Below are 19,063 nucleotides of genomic sequence, written 5' to 3' on the forward strand. Positions count from 1 at the left end.
TTTAGATGCATACCTTACAGTTTATTCCTTGTATACTTTATGTGCTATAGTAATCTCCAAAACAGTTTTGTCTTTACAGTTTTTTATTTGTAGTACACTTACATCATTTTTAAAGCAAACTTCAACATTTGTCATAGTCACCATTGGACCGAAGTATATTTAATGTTTTAAGGGCATACTAGTATTCATTTATTTAAGATAAAAGGATGAATAAGAAAATTTTCCTATTCCTGAGAAGAAAAAGTTCCTAGCTTACAGTCATATTTTCCCATGTGCTTCTCATTGTTATAAATGATGACATTTTTAATATTTTTTCAGGGATATTCATTATTTTGTTCATACTGGTTTCCATTTATTCTTAACATAGTGTTTTTTCCTCCATAAAAGATGATAACAAGTGTTGAAATTCATGGTAAAAATGCAGTAGTTCCATATTTGTGAATTTAAGCACCTGAATTCCAGAGATAGGTATAAGAAAATAAAGATTCTGTCAATTTCTGTGATCTTGGCAGTTAGCCAGTTCTTGAAGTAAGTTATTTAAGGTCATATGTAAATGGACTATACAAAACTTACATAAACTAAAAGGTAATTCAGAATCAGACTGTCATGTGCCAGATAGTGGATTGTTTGCCACATTTTCCATATTGAAATTAAAAACGTCACTTGTATTTAGAAAATGTTGTCTGTTATAGTTTTACTTCATTATTTTGCATAGTTATTGTTAGTAGAAAACAAAATCTTAATGCTGAGTCATATATACTCATTCATGGGTGAATGGTATATTATGGTGCTAAAACTTCATTTTTTTAATTTAATGTTTTCATGAAAAATACCATATATAGGAAAAAATCGTAAAGAATGCAAAAAGAAATAATTTTTCCATCATTCAGTAATACTTACTGTGGCCAAAGTTTTAATTAGTTTATCAAAATTGAATTAAGTACTACTGGATATGCAATTTCCACAAAGCTTTTAACATGAGATATATATATATATATATATATATATATAAAAATATCATTGTAACAAAAAGATAAAACTTCTTTTGAGGGATCTCTGCCACTTTTGGCCATTAAGCTTTGGACAGTTTATCCTATTGTCTAAAGTGGGGAGTGATGCCAAGTCTAATCATCAAGGATCATTTTAATTTTATTTAACAGCTCCGGAAAAATTGCATCTTTGGACCTTGACTAAAACTTAGTACTTAATCATGCAGCATGATTTTTACACTTTTGAGAACTGAAGTTATGTACAAAAGAACATTTTTTCCTTTCACTAGCTTTTTATTAAGGGCATTGGCACCATTGTAATTGTAACCAAGAAGTTAATCTTTTCTTTAGATTATTACTACTTTTTCAACTATGTAGGAATAGTAGACAGTAATTTTATTTTTCTCCTTTGTTTTACTTTTTTTATGTTTCTACTCTCAGTCTTTAACTTTCAGCCTATCTAAAAAAAATTTTTCCCTAAATCTTTTGTTAAGATTTTTTGTTTTAAAATATTGGGTTTCCATTACATATTTAGGTGTATTCCATCTACCCCATTTATCATCTCCAAATAAAATAAGCAAGCTCTCAAGGTTTAGAGCAAGGGTTTTCAGAACTCACTTTTAAAGCTCTCCCCCCCCCCAATTTAAATTTGCATCGCTGCTTCTTACCTTGTGTGCTATTTCCTGATCCATAGTAGAGTGTCATTTTCTGTTGTCTTTTTTATTATATTTGGATTGGAAAACCCAAAACAAATAGTAATTTGTGTTTGCAGGTCTCTCTAAGAAATTCAAAAATTGTGAAGGGAAAATAAGTAGGAAAATTATTTATTTTGTAATTTTGTTCAAAAGAAAATCCCAAGTAGCCATGCTTTTTATAAGATTCTTTAGTATCTTAAAATGCCTGTGGTATTTTAAAATTTCAAGGTCTTAAATTAAAACAAAATGTTTTTCATAACAGAATGTTAACTGATCTATATGATGGGTTGACAGTTTTAATTGTGAACTTTGAATGTTTTGACATTGGGTATATTTTAAAACTTGACATATATCAACAATTTGATATGATCAGATTTTTCTATTCTTAGACATTCTTTAATGTAGAAGAGTTTCCAGAGTTGAGGAAGAGATGAATTTTTTAATTTTAAGAATAAATACTAAATTTATAATTCTTTGTTTTCAGTCAGAAATTGGGTTTGGGAAAATGGAAACCTACATCAAATTGGAAAAGCTTGGAGAGGTAAGTAAATATTTAAAAAATGTAAGACACCTCTTTTCTTGTTCGTCATCTAAACTTCTCTCTTACTCTACAGTTTTTGTTAAGCTGGGGGAAAAATGTAAACACAATTGTCTACAAGATTATATATTTGTTCTGAAAAGGCAATATAGAAAGAAGGGCTAAAACCCTTCAATCCTTGAAATGGTCCCATCAGTTTGAGGGTAAATTAGTATTTTTTATAGGCTTATAATCTTTTGTTGAAGCACAAAGTATTATGCTTTCTTGATAACAAAATAGGCAACCAGTTGTCACTCAGCCTCCTGGCAGTCTACTGTCTGTGCTGTCAGATGGGAAATTGCATGAGTTCAAATGTGTGAAAAATCAAAATACTATCTTTAAAGATAAAAACACATTTCATTGAAGGTTAAGGAAATTCTTAAGACTTTGGTTTTTTCGAACTTGCTACTAGTACTACTCATGTAGAAATGGCCTGCCTGCCAGAGTAAGAAAGGATGAAGAAAATAATATAGTTAATACAGAAGCCTTAAAGGGGTTTGAGGGCTATCCTGGCAATGATAGAAGAGATCTCCTGTAGAATATATTTGTGTTTTAAAGGGGAGTTAATGTACAGAGATTTGAAAAGTCTGGAAACATGGGTAAAAATTTTATGATTTAACAATCTGTGTTAATTATATTTCCAATTAATATGCTCAGAGTCCTTCAATCTCCATACCCCATTGCAGGTAAAGCACCTTTGATTTTAAAGCTATTAATCCAATTGTTAATCTGAAATAAAATACAAAAAGTAAATTAAATATTCTATGTTTTCATACTTGTGAGGCACTCTGTAGTGTTATAAGAGTATGGAAGCTGTGCATAGGAACTGGAAGTCCTCTTTGCTATAAGAAAAACCAGGACTTTTTGTTTCTTCTCCACTCCCACTGCTTCACTTGACTAGCCTTTAAAAAAGAAAAGAGAAAATCCAACACTGATCATTGTAGATTTTTCTTTGCAAGATGAAATTTAACATATGCTTAGAAATTAGAAATTCAGTTAGAGCTCTTTATTGTACAGATGGTATTCAATAGGCTCTCAAGATACTTTTGATGTGTCCTTTAAAAATATGTTTTATTATAGGGTACATATGCAACAGTATATAAAGGAAGAAGTAAACTGACAGAGAATTTGGTGGCATTAAAGGAGATCCGACTGGAACATGAAGAAGGTGCACCCTGCACAGCTATAAGAGAAGGTATAATATTTATATAGAACGTTTTAAAACCAAAGCTGCAGAATAAGAGTTTATTTTTTATAAGTAAAAAGAACTCAGACACAGAAAGAATAGATGACTAGAAGATATAATTAGACCTTTAAAAAGTTAATTTCTAAAACCAAAATATTCAAAAGAAAGGAATTCATTAATTATATCATTGTATAGCTTATAATGAAATACTGTGAAGTCATTAAAAATCACTGTCATCAGCTAATATTTGACTTAGGATTAATGTTATATATTGATACAGGGGGAACATGGTAACTATAATTTGGCCGCTTAAATTAAACATAAATAATGTGTAAACATGTTTATATCATGGTAACATTTTATAAAGAAAAGATATATTATCAGAAAATAGTTTGAAGCAAATGATTAGTAATTTAGAGGAGGAAAAAGGCACATTGCACTTTATATCTAAATTATTCCCAGAAGTCTCAAAAAGTTAAGATTTAAGGGAAAAAAACAGAAAATGATATAGAGAATATTATGATATTGGGGACAATTTTAAGTATTGTAATATCAAACCCAGAACCACAAATAAAAAGAAAAAATGTATTCTATTAAAATTTTTGCTATCAATCTCCTTTGTGGATAACTCTTAAACCCAATCAGTTTGTGTATTAAACTTACTTCAGGTTTTGATAAAGACTGGCTACCAGACTAAATAATTGGCTTTCTTTTCTGTTTTGCAGTTTCACTATTAAAGGATCTAAAACATGCAAATATAGTAACCTTACATGACATTGTTCACACAGATAAATCTTTGACTCTGGTCTTTGAGTATCTGGTAAGCATTTCATAAAAATTCAGTATTTAATTTTGTTTTAATAAAGCAGAAACTTTTTGACAGCTCCAGGGACATTATTGTTTAGTTATTGGTATTTAATTAAATTATGTGTGTGGTGTATCCAGTATCTTTCCTTAAAGAACAATTTATTTTTAAAAATTAAATACTTTAAGTGAATCAGCCATGTGTTCTGAAAACTATATATTCTGTACTAAAATACTGTGTTTTTTCAGGATAAAGACCTAAAACAGTACATGGATGACTGTGGAAATATTATGAGTATGCATAATGTAAAGGTATGTTTTAGTGTGTTATTTTAAATTTTGCTTAAAGCATAGATGAGCTAGATTACTTAATGGAAGGGTTGGGTGCAGTGGCTCATGCCTGTAATCCTAGCACTATGGTAGGCTGAGGTGGGAGGATTGATCACTTGAGCTCAGGCGTTTGAGGAGACCAGCCTGAGCAAGAGTGAGACCCCATCTCCAAAAAAAAAAAAAAAAAAAAAAACCGAACAGATTACTTAATGAAATATACTAGCCTCATAACTATTCTTCAGGATTTTCTATTTGGCATTTTAAATAAGTTATTGTCCTCTGAACATACAGTCTTTTTTTATTTTTTTTTTTAAATGCAGAACACCTGACAGTCATGAACATACATTATTTATTTAGAACTTCTGTTCACTACATGATAGCTTTCTTATTAGGATCATACCTTTTTGGAGAACTATTTCATTCTTTTGACATTTCCACTCATAACATTATTCTAGATATAAAAATACATTTACAGGTATATTCTGCTTTGAAAAAAAACCAGATGTTTAAAATAAATACAGTTATGAGTGCATTTGGTGAAAGGCTTCCTTTAAATGGCAAACTCACAACAACAACTTTTTAGAGTATAGTCTAATGAATAAGGCTAGTAACATGCAGATATTGTGAACACTATGCTGGAAATACCAATCTATACTGTCAGGAGCAAAAGTAAGATAATTGATATGTTTTCTTACTACAGTATATATAAAATTTCAAATAATGCTAGAAAAGCTATTCAGTACTAGATGAAACCCAAAAGCTATTAAGTAAAAACACTGGACATAGTTGTGTTCTTACAGTAGGTTTCTTTGACCTGAGTGGTATACTCCAAATTTAGCAAAGATTTATTTATCCAAACTTACTCAACAGCTTATGAGAACCTATTCTGGAAATAGGCTGTCTCAGCTGGATGTTTGAGACATTTCTAATTCTGTAGTAACTTTAAACTTACATTTTTTTAAAAATAGTAAATTTGGTGGCTATAAAGGAAAGCCAGTTTCTGTTACTAAAAGACAACTCAGGACATATGGATAACACATGGCTAAGAATTTTAGAATAGGGCTTTAAATGTATCTCCATATATATACTATGAGGATTGTTATTATATTTTACATTTTGTTTTGAAAGGTGTTGTGTCATTTGTATGTCTTTGTTTGTGGTTTTTATTTTGCTTTTCCTGCTTCTATATTGACAATGATTTGAAAAGAAAATAAGGCCCTTAATTATCATAATTTGACAGAGGTTTGAGAAGTTTATCTTTAAAGCCAGGTCTACATGGCTTAAGTTGGAAAGCATTTTATCATTTGTTTAAATTGCCTTTGTGATTTCCAAACATAAAATGTAACAGGAATATATTAAAATAGTAATTTTAGAGTTTTAAAAACATGATTATTATGTAGACTCTAGAAACGCTGCTGCTGAGAAATTCATTCAGGCCCATCATGCACCTGCCACCTTGGCTTATTTTCAGTGTTCTGATGCTCTATTTTTCAGCAGCAAATGAACTGAGGGTAAACTCTTGAATCCTCTGTAACTTTAGCTTCTTTCTTTTTAACCCTAAAGAATTGAAGACTTTCTGTGTTTCATAACTCTCTTTCCTCCAAAATTCACAACAAAAACCCTACCTTAGCCTTACAGGAATTACATTTTTCAAAGAGTCATTCAGAGCAGTATGGTGCTAATGCCCCTTGCTGAATCACAGCAGATTTTGAAGGCTGAGTAGGAGGTGCTAAAAGTAAAGTACCCAGGAGGTGGGTGATAGAAGCTGGTTTAGGTTATTTTTATAACAAGTAATTTGCCAGAGCTATGCAGCATCATTCTCTTTTATACCTCGGACTTTTCATAAAACCATGAATTCTGATGCCTTATTTTAAAGACACTGCCTGAGATCAGGGTTTTTTTGAGGATGCGTGGGAGGCGTTATTTGTTTTGCCAAAATTTCATGATCAGACTCTAAGCTTAATAGGCCTATAAGTTTATGAAAATATGTTTAAGTCATTTTCTATAATAAATAAATTATTACTGCTAAGATGAAGTTTCATATTATTTATAATATTTATTTTGATAGATACTTTTAGACTAAAACAACTACAATGCTTCAAATAGAACAATAAACTGTAAAATTCAGAAGCCAGCTATATAAGGACAAGACATTGTACTTAAGGATGTGATTACTTTTTTTTTCTTTTACTATATTCTAGGCCAGTTGCTTTTCTGTTTATCATAATCTATGCTTATACCAGAGTATGTCTCATTATCTGTAAAACTAATTTTTATTTGTTTGTTTCTGTAGCTGTTTCTATACCAAATTCTACGTGGTTTGGCATATTGCCACAGAAGAAAGGTATTGCATCGAGACTTGAAACCACAGAACCTCCTCATTAATGAAAAAGGAGAATTAAAGCTAGCAGATTTCGGTATGGAATGTATGAGATATTTATAAATACTTCCAGGTGGCTAAATTTAAAAGAACAACCACTGTCACAATGTGTCATTGCTTTTATGTGGGTTTGGAAATTTTCTCTGTAGCACACAGAATGAGATATTTGACAGAACTTTGGTGGATGATTTTAGTTGGTTATACTAAAAGGTATGGGTTCTCAGATACGGTCTATAGATCTGTAGGGCTCCTGAGACCCTTTCAGGGGGTTTCCAAAGGCAAAATAAATTACCAAAATTATACTAACGATTATTTGCCCTTTTTACCATGTTAATATTTGCAATGACAATAGAAAATCTGTAAGGAGTAAAGCTGGTTCTTTAGTATAAACCAAGGGAGTGTCACTAAAGTGTATCATTATATTCTTAAAGGGAAAAAAGTGTCAGTTACACTTAAAAAGGTGTTTGATGAAGCAGTATAATTTATTAATTTTATTAAATCTCCATTCTTGAGTACATTTCTTTTTTAGTATTGTGTGTAATGAAATGGGAAGTGTACATGAAACACATTTGCTGTGTGCAGAAATACTATGGTTGTCAAAAGGAAAAGTGAATTATGTGCAAGCCCTTTTTTCCCCCCCAAGAAATACAATTTTTACTCGAAAGAAATGGCTGGCAGACAAACTGTGGTTATTCATACTTAGGTATTTGGCAGACATTTCTTAAAAATGAATGAAGTAAACCTATCATTTCAAGGAAATCAACTGAAAGTATTTTCAAGTTTTCAAGCAAAAATTAGATTTTGGAAACTTGGATCTGCTGTCTTGAGCTTGATAGGTTTCCAGTACTTAAGAGACTTTTCTGACGAGATTATGGTGATATTAACAAATAAGATTTTTTGATATGCCAAAGAAGTGTATAAATATTTGGAATGTATAAATCAGAAAATCATTATTTGACCAATGTGTAGTATTACAGAATCATTCATGTATAAAAGATCCATTTAAAGCACAAGATAGACCAATTAATTTTAATGTAACAGAAGTATGAAAAGTTCATTGATACAATTTCAGTTACCTCATAACTTTTAAGAAACAACTTACTTTCTAGTCTTATGTAGTACCAAAAAAGACTATCCGCAATTATCAGAAAAGGCTATTAAAGTAATCATCCTCTTTCTAACTTCTTATCTTTGTGAGATCTAGTTTTTTTCTCATATACATATATTATGATATGTATATTTGGTATAGTGTGATATATAGCAAAGCGACATATCAACAGATTAAATGCAAAAGCAGATATGGAAACCAGCTGTCTTCTTCTAAAATAGACTTTAAAGAGATTTACAAAAATGTAAAACAGGGCCATTCTTCCTTATTTTTGTTTTGTTTTAGAAAAAACATTTTTCATAAAAATATTCATGCTACATATAATGAGTAGTATTTTAATGAGTAAATAAATATTTAAAATTTTTCTCAGTTTTAATTTCTAACATGGCAAATATTGATAAATATAACCTACAAAATAACAGCTCTTTGGGTTCTTGATAATTTTTAAGCATATAAAATGTGTCCTGAGACCAAAGAGTTTAGAAGCCACTACTGAAATGAGCTTCCTACCCGCCACCATGACTCTGTTTATTGTATGCTGAATAGTTTAATTGGCACTATTTATCTGTATTTTTTTTTTTAGCTAATATAATTTTAAGGAATTTGAAAGTTAAATTGTTATTTTTGCATCTAGGAGTAAACTTTTTCATATTGAAGGAACTTTTTAGCATAGCTTTGAATTTTTTGTATTTCAGAATGTATTCTACATTCTGAAAGTTTGAATACTCTATAGTTGAACTTAGTTTTAAAAAGTCTGTACAATTTTCCATAATTAGCATTTTCATAAATGATTATGGTAGTTTTGCTTTTGGAGTATTTCATTAAATTTGATAAATATGAGAGTTTCAAGGATTATTGTTCACTGTTATTAAATGGTGAATTTGTTCTGAAATTCCTATACGTTTGCTCATTTAATACAATTACAAATGGCAAATACGTTTGCTATTTGTTTGAAAGGTTAAGTTACTATTTGTATTTTATTCCTTAAAAAAGGAGTGGACCACATGTGTTTGAACAAGGAATTATAAGCTATTTGCATATGCTTATGCAAATAGCTTAAAGTTTCTTCTTCAGCATAGTTTATGTTGCTAACTTTCCCTTCTAATTGTTATGTATTCTCTCTCTCCCCTGGTCTATCTCTGAATGACAATGATAGAGAAACCTTGCTTAGACATTAGAAATGGAAAAGGAATGTCAAGGGCCATCAAAAATCTACTTTTATTGGGAAATACTCTGAGTGCTTTAAATTTTGCTTCTAACTTCTACAAAACAAGCCACGCAGATTTATATTCTCATAGGCCAACAAGAAACTGATTACTCCATGAGACAGTATAATCAACTTTGTTTCTATTGCTTTCTTTCCTTCTCCTTCTCCTTCTCCTCCTTCTCCTTCTCCTCCTTCTCCTTCTCCTTCTCCTTCCTTCCTCCCTCCCTCCCTCCTTCCCTCCTCCCCTCCTTCCTTCCCTCGTTCCCTCCCTCCTTCCCTCCCATAGTGAATATACTTATGACTTCATGTAAGGGAGAATCATGTAACTTTGAGTGTTTACACTGTGAGTTGTTCTCTATCCCTTTGAAAATTCTACCCTTTTCCCATGATCAGTGAAATTAGGAGCTACTGATACAGGCAGACATTTTCATTAATGTTAGAAAATGGCTTGTATAATAATACCATGTCACAATTAATTTTGTTTGGAGATATTATTGTTTATTTCATTTCATGCCAATACTGAAATTCTAATTGTGAACCAGGAGCCTGTTTGGACAAGCACCCTAGTTCTGAATCTTCTCAGGAGAAGAGTAAACTACAAAGGATACTATAACTGGCAGTTTGCTTCAATGGTATAAGTTATAGGATAAGCAAGTTTATATCCCTGTCTTTTGCTTCCATACACATCATTCTTAATATCAGGAAGAGAGATCAGAAAGCTGCCTTCATTTTGCTAATGCCAAAACTGATACGGAAATGTAATTTGTTGGACTTATTTCACCAAGTTGGGATGCTAGAGTAAAAGTTGTAAATACATAAAATAGTGTCAACATTGTTCCACTTATTCTGTTTAACCATTGTACTAAACTAAAATAGTGTGAGTCCTACCTAATTACTTAAACTTCTGGTATTGTTTATGTGATTATCCAATTTAATAAAGTATTGAATTATCATTTTATGGCATCTTATTTAATATTTTAATTGGATATATAAAATTATACAAAATATGTATAATTTTAGACAGTAGCAATCTCTGCCTAAAAATTGAATTCTTCCTTGTTACTCAAAATAAAATATATGGTAAGATAAATTTATATTACTTCAGACATCTTTTAAAGTTGCTGCTTCTTCAGGTGATCAGAATTTAGAGGTTTAGAACTAATAAGAGCTCTCTCCTACTAGTGACTCAAGATAAAGTTGTGAACTCTAGTTTTTATTTCTGGATAATCAATGGATGTTAAATTGGTAAAGGAATGACAAATGTTTTTCATCATTTATAGCAATTAATAATATCCAAAGGCAGTGAGGTCTGTCTTATTCCAAAATTATCCATATAACTTAAAACCTATGAAGAGAGTACAGAACAGCATTGTAATTTATTCCAAGGGAACTGTCTCCGAATAGATTTCTGCAAGGAAATTGTCAGTTAATCTCGACAGGATCAAGGACCAATAACTTCAGGATTTTTGATAAAAAAATGGTGTAGCAAGTAAAGGTTGGAAACGAGTTAGGAGGTGACAAAAGCTTAAGCTGTAAGAAATAAAATTGTGTATCTTGGTGTCATTGGCCTAGTTTGGATTCATTTAATTTCAGCTAGAAAATAATTTTGGCATCTTGATTCATGGACAAAAGAAAAATATCTTTTTTTTTTTTTTTTTTTTTTAAGTCTCTATCCTAAACTGTAGAAAAATATCTTAAGTTTAGATTAACCCAGACACTGTATTAGGTGCATTCACATATAAAAGTAAGCATAGTCCCTGGTTGTGGAATTATTATTATTTAGTTTAACTGTATAAGGATTTGCTAACCCAAGACCACATGTCCTCAACAAATTTCAGAAAATTAATTTTGTTTGAAACTTCAAGAAGCTACAGAGTAGCCATCTCAACATCGCCTTGAATGGATTCATGGTGAGGATAGGGGCTGAGAAATCCATTATAGCTATTTCCTAATTCTTTGCTTTCTTTTCATTATGAAGGACTAGCCAGAGCCAAGTCAGTTCCCACCAAGACCTACTCAAATGAAGTTGTCACACTCTGGTACCGGCCACCTGATGTACTTCTTGGTTCCTCAGAATACTCAACACAGATTGACATGTGGTAAATATATACAGATGTTATTGCCACTTATAATTTTGAAAGAATATAGCTGTTAACACAGGGCATATTTATACATATTTGACTTTTAAGGAGGTATTACTTTAAACAGCCATAAATATAAGCAGTGATTAATAAGCGTTCTAGAATGGAACAAGATTACCTAAATTTAAATATCAATTCTGCCGTTTATAACTATATAATAACCTTATTCAAATTACTGACCCATGCCTCTGTTTCTTCATTTAAGGAAATGGGAATAGTAATAACTACTTTAAAGTTCTGTAGATAATGTTAAGACTAAATGAACTAATACAGATAAGCACTCAAAAGAGTGTCTGATACATAGTAATTTAAAACAAAATTATTATTTTGATCATTTAATATTCACCAAGATCTGCCTGCGTTAAGTTGAAATAAAAGTAATAATTTAAATGTCGTAGTCATCTTTCTCTCTTACCACTTTAATTTTGACACTCTTATACTAAAAATACCTTTGTTGCCACCCCATTCATTACCTATAGGATACAGTACCATTAATTCCTCAGTCTGTACTTAATGATTTCTGTAAGCTGTCTCTAAACTAGGTTCTACCTATTTCACACTATTTCTCAACACAAATGTTTCCTTTTAACCAAATGGCCTACTCACTATACCTCAAAAATTCCCACCTTTGTTCTGGGTATCCAAATTGGTTCATGCATCTGGAATGCCTACTCACCTCCTCTAACCCAGGTCTGTGCCTAGTAACCTTCAAAACACAGCTTTTCATAAACTCTTGCCTGAATACACCCTAGCCCCTGGTGGCAGTTCCTTCCTCTGAACTGTGGTTATGCATATTGTCTATACTCTTAATGTAGTAATGTCATATACCTACTTCTCTTGTTTTGAACAATTATATAACCTTGTTTCATACAACTTTTTTCTTCTTTTTTCATTTTTTTAGTTGTGCAAAATATACATAACATAAAATTTACCATTTTAACCAATTTTAAGTGTACTATTCTGAGACATTAAGTATATTCACATTGTTATGCAACCATCACCACCATCCAGCTCTAGAATTTTTTTCATCTTGCAAAATTGAAACTCTGTACCCATTAAACTCTTATTCCTCCCTATTCTTCCCCCAACCTCCTATCCCTGGCAACCACTATTCTATTTTCTGTCTCTATGAATTGACTACTATTAATTGCCTCATATGAGTGGAATTGTACGTATAATATTTGTCGTTTCATGACTGGCTTATTTTACTTAGCATAATGTCTTCAAGGTCAATCTATGTTGGTAGCATGTTTCAGAATCGTCTTCCTTTTTAAGGCTAAATAATACTCCATTAAATATATGTCATATTTTGTTTACCCTTTCATACATTGATGGACACTTCAATTGCTTCCACCTTTTGGCAGTTGTAAATACTAATATGAACATGGGTATAAAAATATCTCTTCAAGACTTTGCTTTCAGTTTGGATGGATACCTAGTAGCGGAATTGCTGGATCATATAGTAATTTTTAATTTTTTGAGAAACCACCATACTGTTACCCATAGCAACTGTATTATTTTACTTCCTATATAACATTTTAATATGTAAAATTAAATTTTATATACAGTTGCTAGATAGTGAGTCCTTTAATGGAAGGACTATGTCTTACACTTATGTATTCACATAAATTTAAGTCATAGATGACAGTATTTATTCACTGAACCTCCCTCCATTTATCTTCTTCCTTCTTACACACACACACCCCCCCATACCTACATGTTCTATCTCTGCTTTCTGCATCACAAAATCTTGAATCATCTACTTCTTTCTATCCCTGCTGCCCACTACCTTAGCTCAGGCAATTGTCATCTCCTAGATTACAATAACCATCTCTTCATTTGGTTTTCTTCTATGTTATCTTGCCCCATTCAGTCCGTGGTGTATACTATCACTAATATAAAGATTCAGTGAGATAATTCATGCACTTAAAATAGTTTCTAATACATACTGAGCAGTCACTATTACGTAGTTAGTGTTATTCTTTAGTGATTATGCAAAGGAGAGCTGGACATTTTAAGTGAGAAAAATGGACATAGCAATATGGAAGTTGAAACAGAGTAAATGTTAACAAATTAGTTAAATCTAAAATATGTCTGCAGGAGGTATTATAGCAAGCCAATACAGAATTCTCCAGAAAAGCAATCTTAAGGAAAAGATTCGTGTGCTTCATAATATGTAAATGGATTGCTCATTTTTTTTTTCATGACATATTTTAAAGGGGTGTTGGTTGCATTTTCTTTGAAATGGCTTCTGGAAGACCTCTATTTCCAGGATCAACCGTGGAAGATGAACTGCACTTAATTTTCCGACTGCTAGGTAACAGAAGAAATCTTTTCCCAGTGATTTTGAAACTAAAATTGTCTAGCTAGATAAGACTGTCTCTAAAATATGTATTTAAAATTTTGATACCAAGGCCAGACACAGTGGCTCACACCTGTAATCCTAGCACTTGTGAGGCAAAGGCAGGAGGATTACTTGAGGCCAGGAGTTCAAGACCAGCCTGAGCAATGTAGCGAGACCCCATCACTACAAAAAACAAAAATTAGCTGGGCATGGTGGTACATGCCTGTAGTCCCACAGCTACTCGGGAGGCTGAGGCAGGAGGATCACTTGAGTCCCAGAGTTGGAGGCTGCAGTGAGCTATGACAATGCCACTGTACTCTAGCCCAGGCAATAGAGTGAGACTCTGCCTCAAAAAAAAGGAAAGAAAAAAGATATTGAGACTAACATAAACAGCTATTGAAAGAATTACAATTGGCATAATCATTATGAAGATAGAGCCTTCTAGATAATTTCTTTTGCATAGGATTTTATGGAAAAACAGAAAAAAATAAATATTATGGAGAATTGGCCTTCAGTATATTATTAAGGAATATTTCTAACTTAGGTGGTGTCAACTGGTTAGAAAAGAAGGCTAGACATCATCATTTTTATGCCATCATGCCATAGTCCAAAAAAAAGTCTATATGTTTACTATTTCTGTCATTTTAATTGCAGTTGAAATAGTTAAATAATCTAGTAAATGTAAATTGTGCTCTAAGATACTTTCTTAATTCTGCCTATTTATATATGAATATAAATAACTCATATATATATATATTTTTTATGTACATTAAAAAATATGTAAATTAATTTTTCTTAATTTAGGAACTCCCTCTCAGGAAACGTGGCCAGGTGTTTCTTCAAATGAGGAATTCAAGAACTACAACTTTCCAAAATATAAACCACAGCCTCTAGTTAACCATGCACCCAGGTATTTTTTTTCCTTAAATGAAAGGGGAAATCTCACATGATTTTTTTTCAATGTTTTGAGTCATTAGCCATACATAGTAAGAATTCAGGAAAAAATATATAATACAGTTCTTAAATATTCAAGGGTCTAATTTAGTTAGTTTTCTTTCTTTATATGTCAAATTAGTTTTGTAATTCAGTGGCCATTAGTCACAAAAGTATGTAAATAGAATTGAGCTGTAACTAAAATGACTATATTATATATATAGGTATGAGCATTCTAGAGATTATGTAGATAGTTCCTTTTCCCAGGAAAAAGACATTGATTGATGCCTTATTCCATACCATGGAGACTATGATGAAGTTTCTGTTTTGCTTTCTACAGAGTTGTTCTGTATTTACTTATAAAACCCTAGGAAAGTGTTATATAAATAAAATCTGGACTCTAACACAAGATGACCCATCAGTATTTTGGCCAGTGTTAATGACATAATTACTATTTGAAGAATATAAACTCTTTCTGATCCCTTAGCAAAATGTAATATCCTAAATGGTCAACCATTCAGTTAAAGTTTCTTCTCAGATCTACCCCAGTATCAGTCCAAGACTCCCATTAAAATTTGAGTCAGAATATTTTTACTTGTGGAATTTATTACATCTTCAATAAATAACATAAGAATAACTGACCCTTTTGACTACAGTTTTCATCTTTCCTTTAAAAATAAAATTTGAAAGTCACTAAGACACCAAATAAGGCCATCATCTGTTTTAATCCAAAGCCATTCACATTGCTTGCAACATATAACACACTTGCTGTGCTTCCACTTATCCTCAAGCTAGGGAAGGAACAGCAAAAAACAGTTCTGATGCCAAAAATATTTTTTAAGTATTTGTGTGAATTGATGTTCTTATTATTACTATAGCAACTGACATCATTCTAACTAGACTTTTTTGGGACGAATAATATGTGCTGGGCCTTTATTGTATGTCTCTCCCATGTAGCATAAATCCTATTTATATCATCTATATATTGCTTGCTGTTGGAATGTTCAGTGTAAAAGGCTGAAGCTCTTATTTGAAGCAGATTTTCCATGACTATGTCTGTGCTCAGAGAGCTCTGGAAATGTCTAGAATGGCCAACTATAGAGGAATAGAAGAGTCTAGAAAATGTCTAGGCCTCACCATCTATAGGACTCACTGAGAGCACTCAGGAAAATATTTCTTTATTCATAATTGTACTTTTGCCATAAAAGGCAGTGCAAGATAGAACCTGTTATTTCTGATCAAGAGATTATTTCATTAAAATAATCCCTAACCCCACTACTACCAATTATATTAATTTCAGTTATATATTTTTATTGACTGTATAATGATACAGTCAATAAAAATATATAACTGACATTTTTGTAGCCCTTATTAATGAAGGTTTATGAAGTTATTGTGGCTTATTCAAATTGAACTTAATAACTTCTAGTACACTGAGCAGACTACCCTGTAAAAATTTACTAAATGGCTTGTCTCTGTGTTTATCTTAAACTGTAGTGCTACATTTTGGGGTCACTTGTCTTCTTGCTTTCACCTGTATAATAGGAAAATGATCCTCTTGTACATTAGCCTTAAGTGAAACACTGTAAAAATTGATGTAATATGTAAGCTTTCCTTATACTAGAGGTTACTTTGTTTTGAAATAGAACAGTGATTTAAAAAAATTCTATAATTTTAATAATTAGTTAGTTCTTGCATATTGAAAATTTGAATTGAAGCTTAGCTTCTGTTCAATTCATGATTTGTTAAACAAATGACAAGATAAGTCTTGTAAGGTTTAAACAGATTTGAGTCTATTTGAAGGCAATAAGAGTGGCTATTTTAGGGCACTTATATTTAACATATTAGGACACTTAGGAAATAGTTTTATCTGAAAAGTTTCTGTCAGCTAAAAGAGAATAAATTGCTATTTGTTTTTTCTTGGTTTTAGGTTAGACTCTGAAGGAATTGAGTTGATAACAAAATTTCTTCAGGTAAGTCATATCTTATTTTGTAATTGTTAAATGAGTAGTTAAGCCTCAGTTTCCTCATCTGTAGAATGGAGTCAGTAATACCTCCCTCAAATATTGTTAATGACAAATAAGGTTATCTATGGTAGTATCTAGCATACTTTTGAGGCATATGCTTAAGTAAAAAATATAAATATATACACATATGTATATATTGTTTCTCTTAATGTGTTTACGTCTCTTATTGTGACCTAGAATAGTTTTGAGGTAGTCAGCTGTACTGGCCATGTTATCTGCAATTCATATTCTCTAATGTTCTCTTTTCCTTATGCCTACAGCCTTTGGAGGATGCTGCACCTCCAAATACCATTCACATTTCCCTCCAGAGCAGGAAGAAGAGGGGGGATAAGGGTAGCCCCAGCCACATTAATCCTCTTGTATCTTGAAAACAAAGGCTTTTGCAGAAACTCCTGCCAGGCTTCTTCCCAAGCCTTACTGACCAGAACATTAATTGTAAGAGGCAGGGGCTTGGGGAGCAGTATTGTATTATCGTAAACTTAGAACAGTCATAATTTATGAGTCATCTGTTGAAGTAGGAAACATGGACACCTTGAATAGATCTAATTGTATCATCAAGGAAAAAAGGGACATGAGTATTAGGTAGATAATTAGGAATGCCTGCCATCCAGTCCTTTGGTGTTCATGAAGAAAGGTAACACCAAAGGTCAGATTTTTAATTTTTATCACTTTAGAAAAGACAAAGAATATAAATTTTTATTTAAAATCAGCTTCATTTTGGAAATGTGGAACTGAGATATATCATTCCTATATAATCTCAACAGCAACTCAAATTAGAGTGTATCTGTAGTACTCCAAATTGGTGCTTGAAAAACAGTCATCATATTTAATAATAAAGATTTTAAATAGTAGCTCTAAATGCTCATTTGCCCATCTCCTACTCTGTACAATAACTAGAGAAAAAGTTAATGAAGCAGTTCTTTGCTTTTTCACAGTACGAATCTAAAAAAAGGGTTTCAGCAGAAGAAGCCATGAAACATGTGTACTTTCGCAGTTTGGGACCAAGAATACATGCTTTACCCGAAAGTAAGAGAAATCCTAAAGTGTTTTTCCCCCTTTATTTTTATTTGTCCAGAGTTGGGAACTAAGGTGGATTAGGGGTTTAGAAAGAATAATAATTGATTTTTAAGCCCGAAATTCTAATCTTTCTTATAATTAGATCAGAATTTTTTTAAAGGAAGTGATGTCTTACTTTTGTATGTTTTAATTTATTTCTTATAACATTGAGCACATTGCCACTACCCTGTAAGAAATCAATAGTACTTAGGCATGGGTCATTAATCTTATTGGAATTAATTTGGGATATGCCATCTGATGACAGGCATTGTCCCTACTCCCAATCTGGCTTTGATTCAGAGTTATTAAAAGTGGATTTCAAGCAAAGACTCATGAAACACAACCAAAATATAAGATTGTTTTCTTGTGAAAGCACATTTCCTTCTCTTAAGATATAAAGATAATTTTCCTTGACAGAGCTGAGCGTACTGTCAGAGTCACTAGATTAGCAGATTCCTCATGTCTGAAGTAACTCTTTGGTTTTATTAATGACACTCTTTTTTCAAATTACCCCAGTATTTTACTTTAGAATGGAGTGAGGGAGGAATTAGGAGAATATTTGGGAACTGAGCTGCCAAAAGCTTTCATCAATTTCCCATTCTCATTTACTATACAGTATTGATTCGTCAAGGTTTATGTAGCAGTCAGTGACAAAACTAACTGGAATTAAAAATCCTTAATGGCTTTTCACTTAGAACTTACTGGATAATGTTAAATGAAAGACTACCTCTCTGACAGAGATTGGAAATGAGAGAGGTGAATTATAAGTTTTCTTAAGATGATATTTACATATCACTATTAATGTCAAGTTTCAGCTTGAGATAGGCAGTTATAGTTGGACAACCTATTCCTTGTTTTTTTACTAAAAATTGGAAGATAGCTTGAGGGCCTGATGATACTTTCATGCCATCCTAAGGAGACAGAGATAAAGGACATAGAGAGAATAAGAACCTCATGATACATTTTGACTGGGTCTCCCAAACCCAAACCCAGTAAGTCCTGGAATAGACAGTGTATTCTCCAGAGAAACACCTCACAGCGTGGTTTAACCCAGAGTTCGGGGAAGAAAGATTCTGAAGGGCAATTACTTCACTTGGTTTTAAGTATTTGGCTGTAGTTAGGTTGTGTTTGTTTCAATAATGTTAGAGTATCACCTGATAATTTTTATGTATGCATTTTATAGGTGTATCAATATTCAGTTTGAAAGAAATTCAGTTGCAAAAGGACCCGGGTTTTCGAAATTCATCTTATCCAGAGACAGGTGTGTTTGTCATAAACCATTTCAC

At 32.0% G+C, this 19,063-nt stretch overlaps 1 protein-coding gene across 2 annotated transcripts in view; it reads left to right on the forward strand.

Annotated features, from left to right (window-relative positions):
- The window catches only part of CDK17 (cyclin dependent kinase 17), a 105,399-nt gene that overhangs the window by 76,207 nt on the left and 10,129 nt on the right, over window positions 1-19,063 (forward strand). For both annotated transcript variants that reach the window (XM_076007091.1, XM_012775329.2), the window contains exons 6-16: window positions 2,169-2,225; window positions 3,342-3,456; window positions 4,173-4,267; window positions 4,501-4,563; window positions 6,875-6,998; window positions 11,255-11,375; window positions 13,637-13,734; window positions 14,566-14,671; window positions 16,625-16,667; window positions 17,657-17,747; window positions 18,961-19,038. In XM_076007091.1, coding sequence (XP_075863206.1) covers window positions 2,169-2,225; window positions 3,342-3,456; window positions 4,173-4,267; window positions 4,501-4,563; window positions 6,875-6,998; window positions 11,255-11,375; window positions 13,637-13,734; window positions 14,566-14,671; window positions 16,625-16,667; window positions 17,657-17,747; window positions 18,961-19,038 — 991 coding nt within the window. The remainder of the gene's footprint in view (window positions 1-2,168; window positions 2,226-3,341; window positions 3,457-4,172; window positions 4,268-4,500; window positions 4,564-6,874; window positions 6,999-11,254; window positions 11,376-13,636; window positions 13,735-14,565; window positions 14,672-16,624; window positions 16,668-17,656; window positions 17,748-18,960; window positions 19,039-19,063) is intronic.

Source organism: Microcebus murinus, chromosome 10 (genome assembly GCF_040939455.1).
Source record: "Microcebus murinus isolate Inina chromosome 10, M.murinus_Inina_mat1.0, whole genome shotgun sequence".
NCBI lineage: Eukaryota > Metazoa > Chordata > Mammalia > Primates > Cheirogaleidae > Microcebus > Microcebus murinus.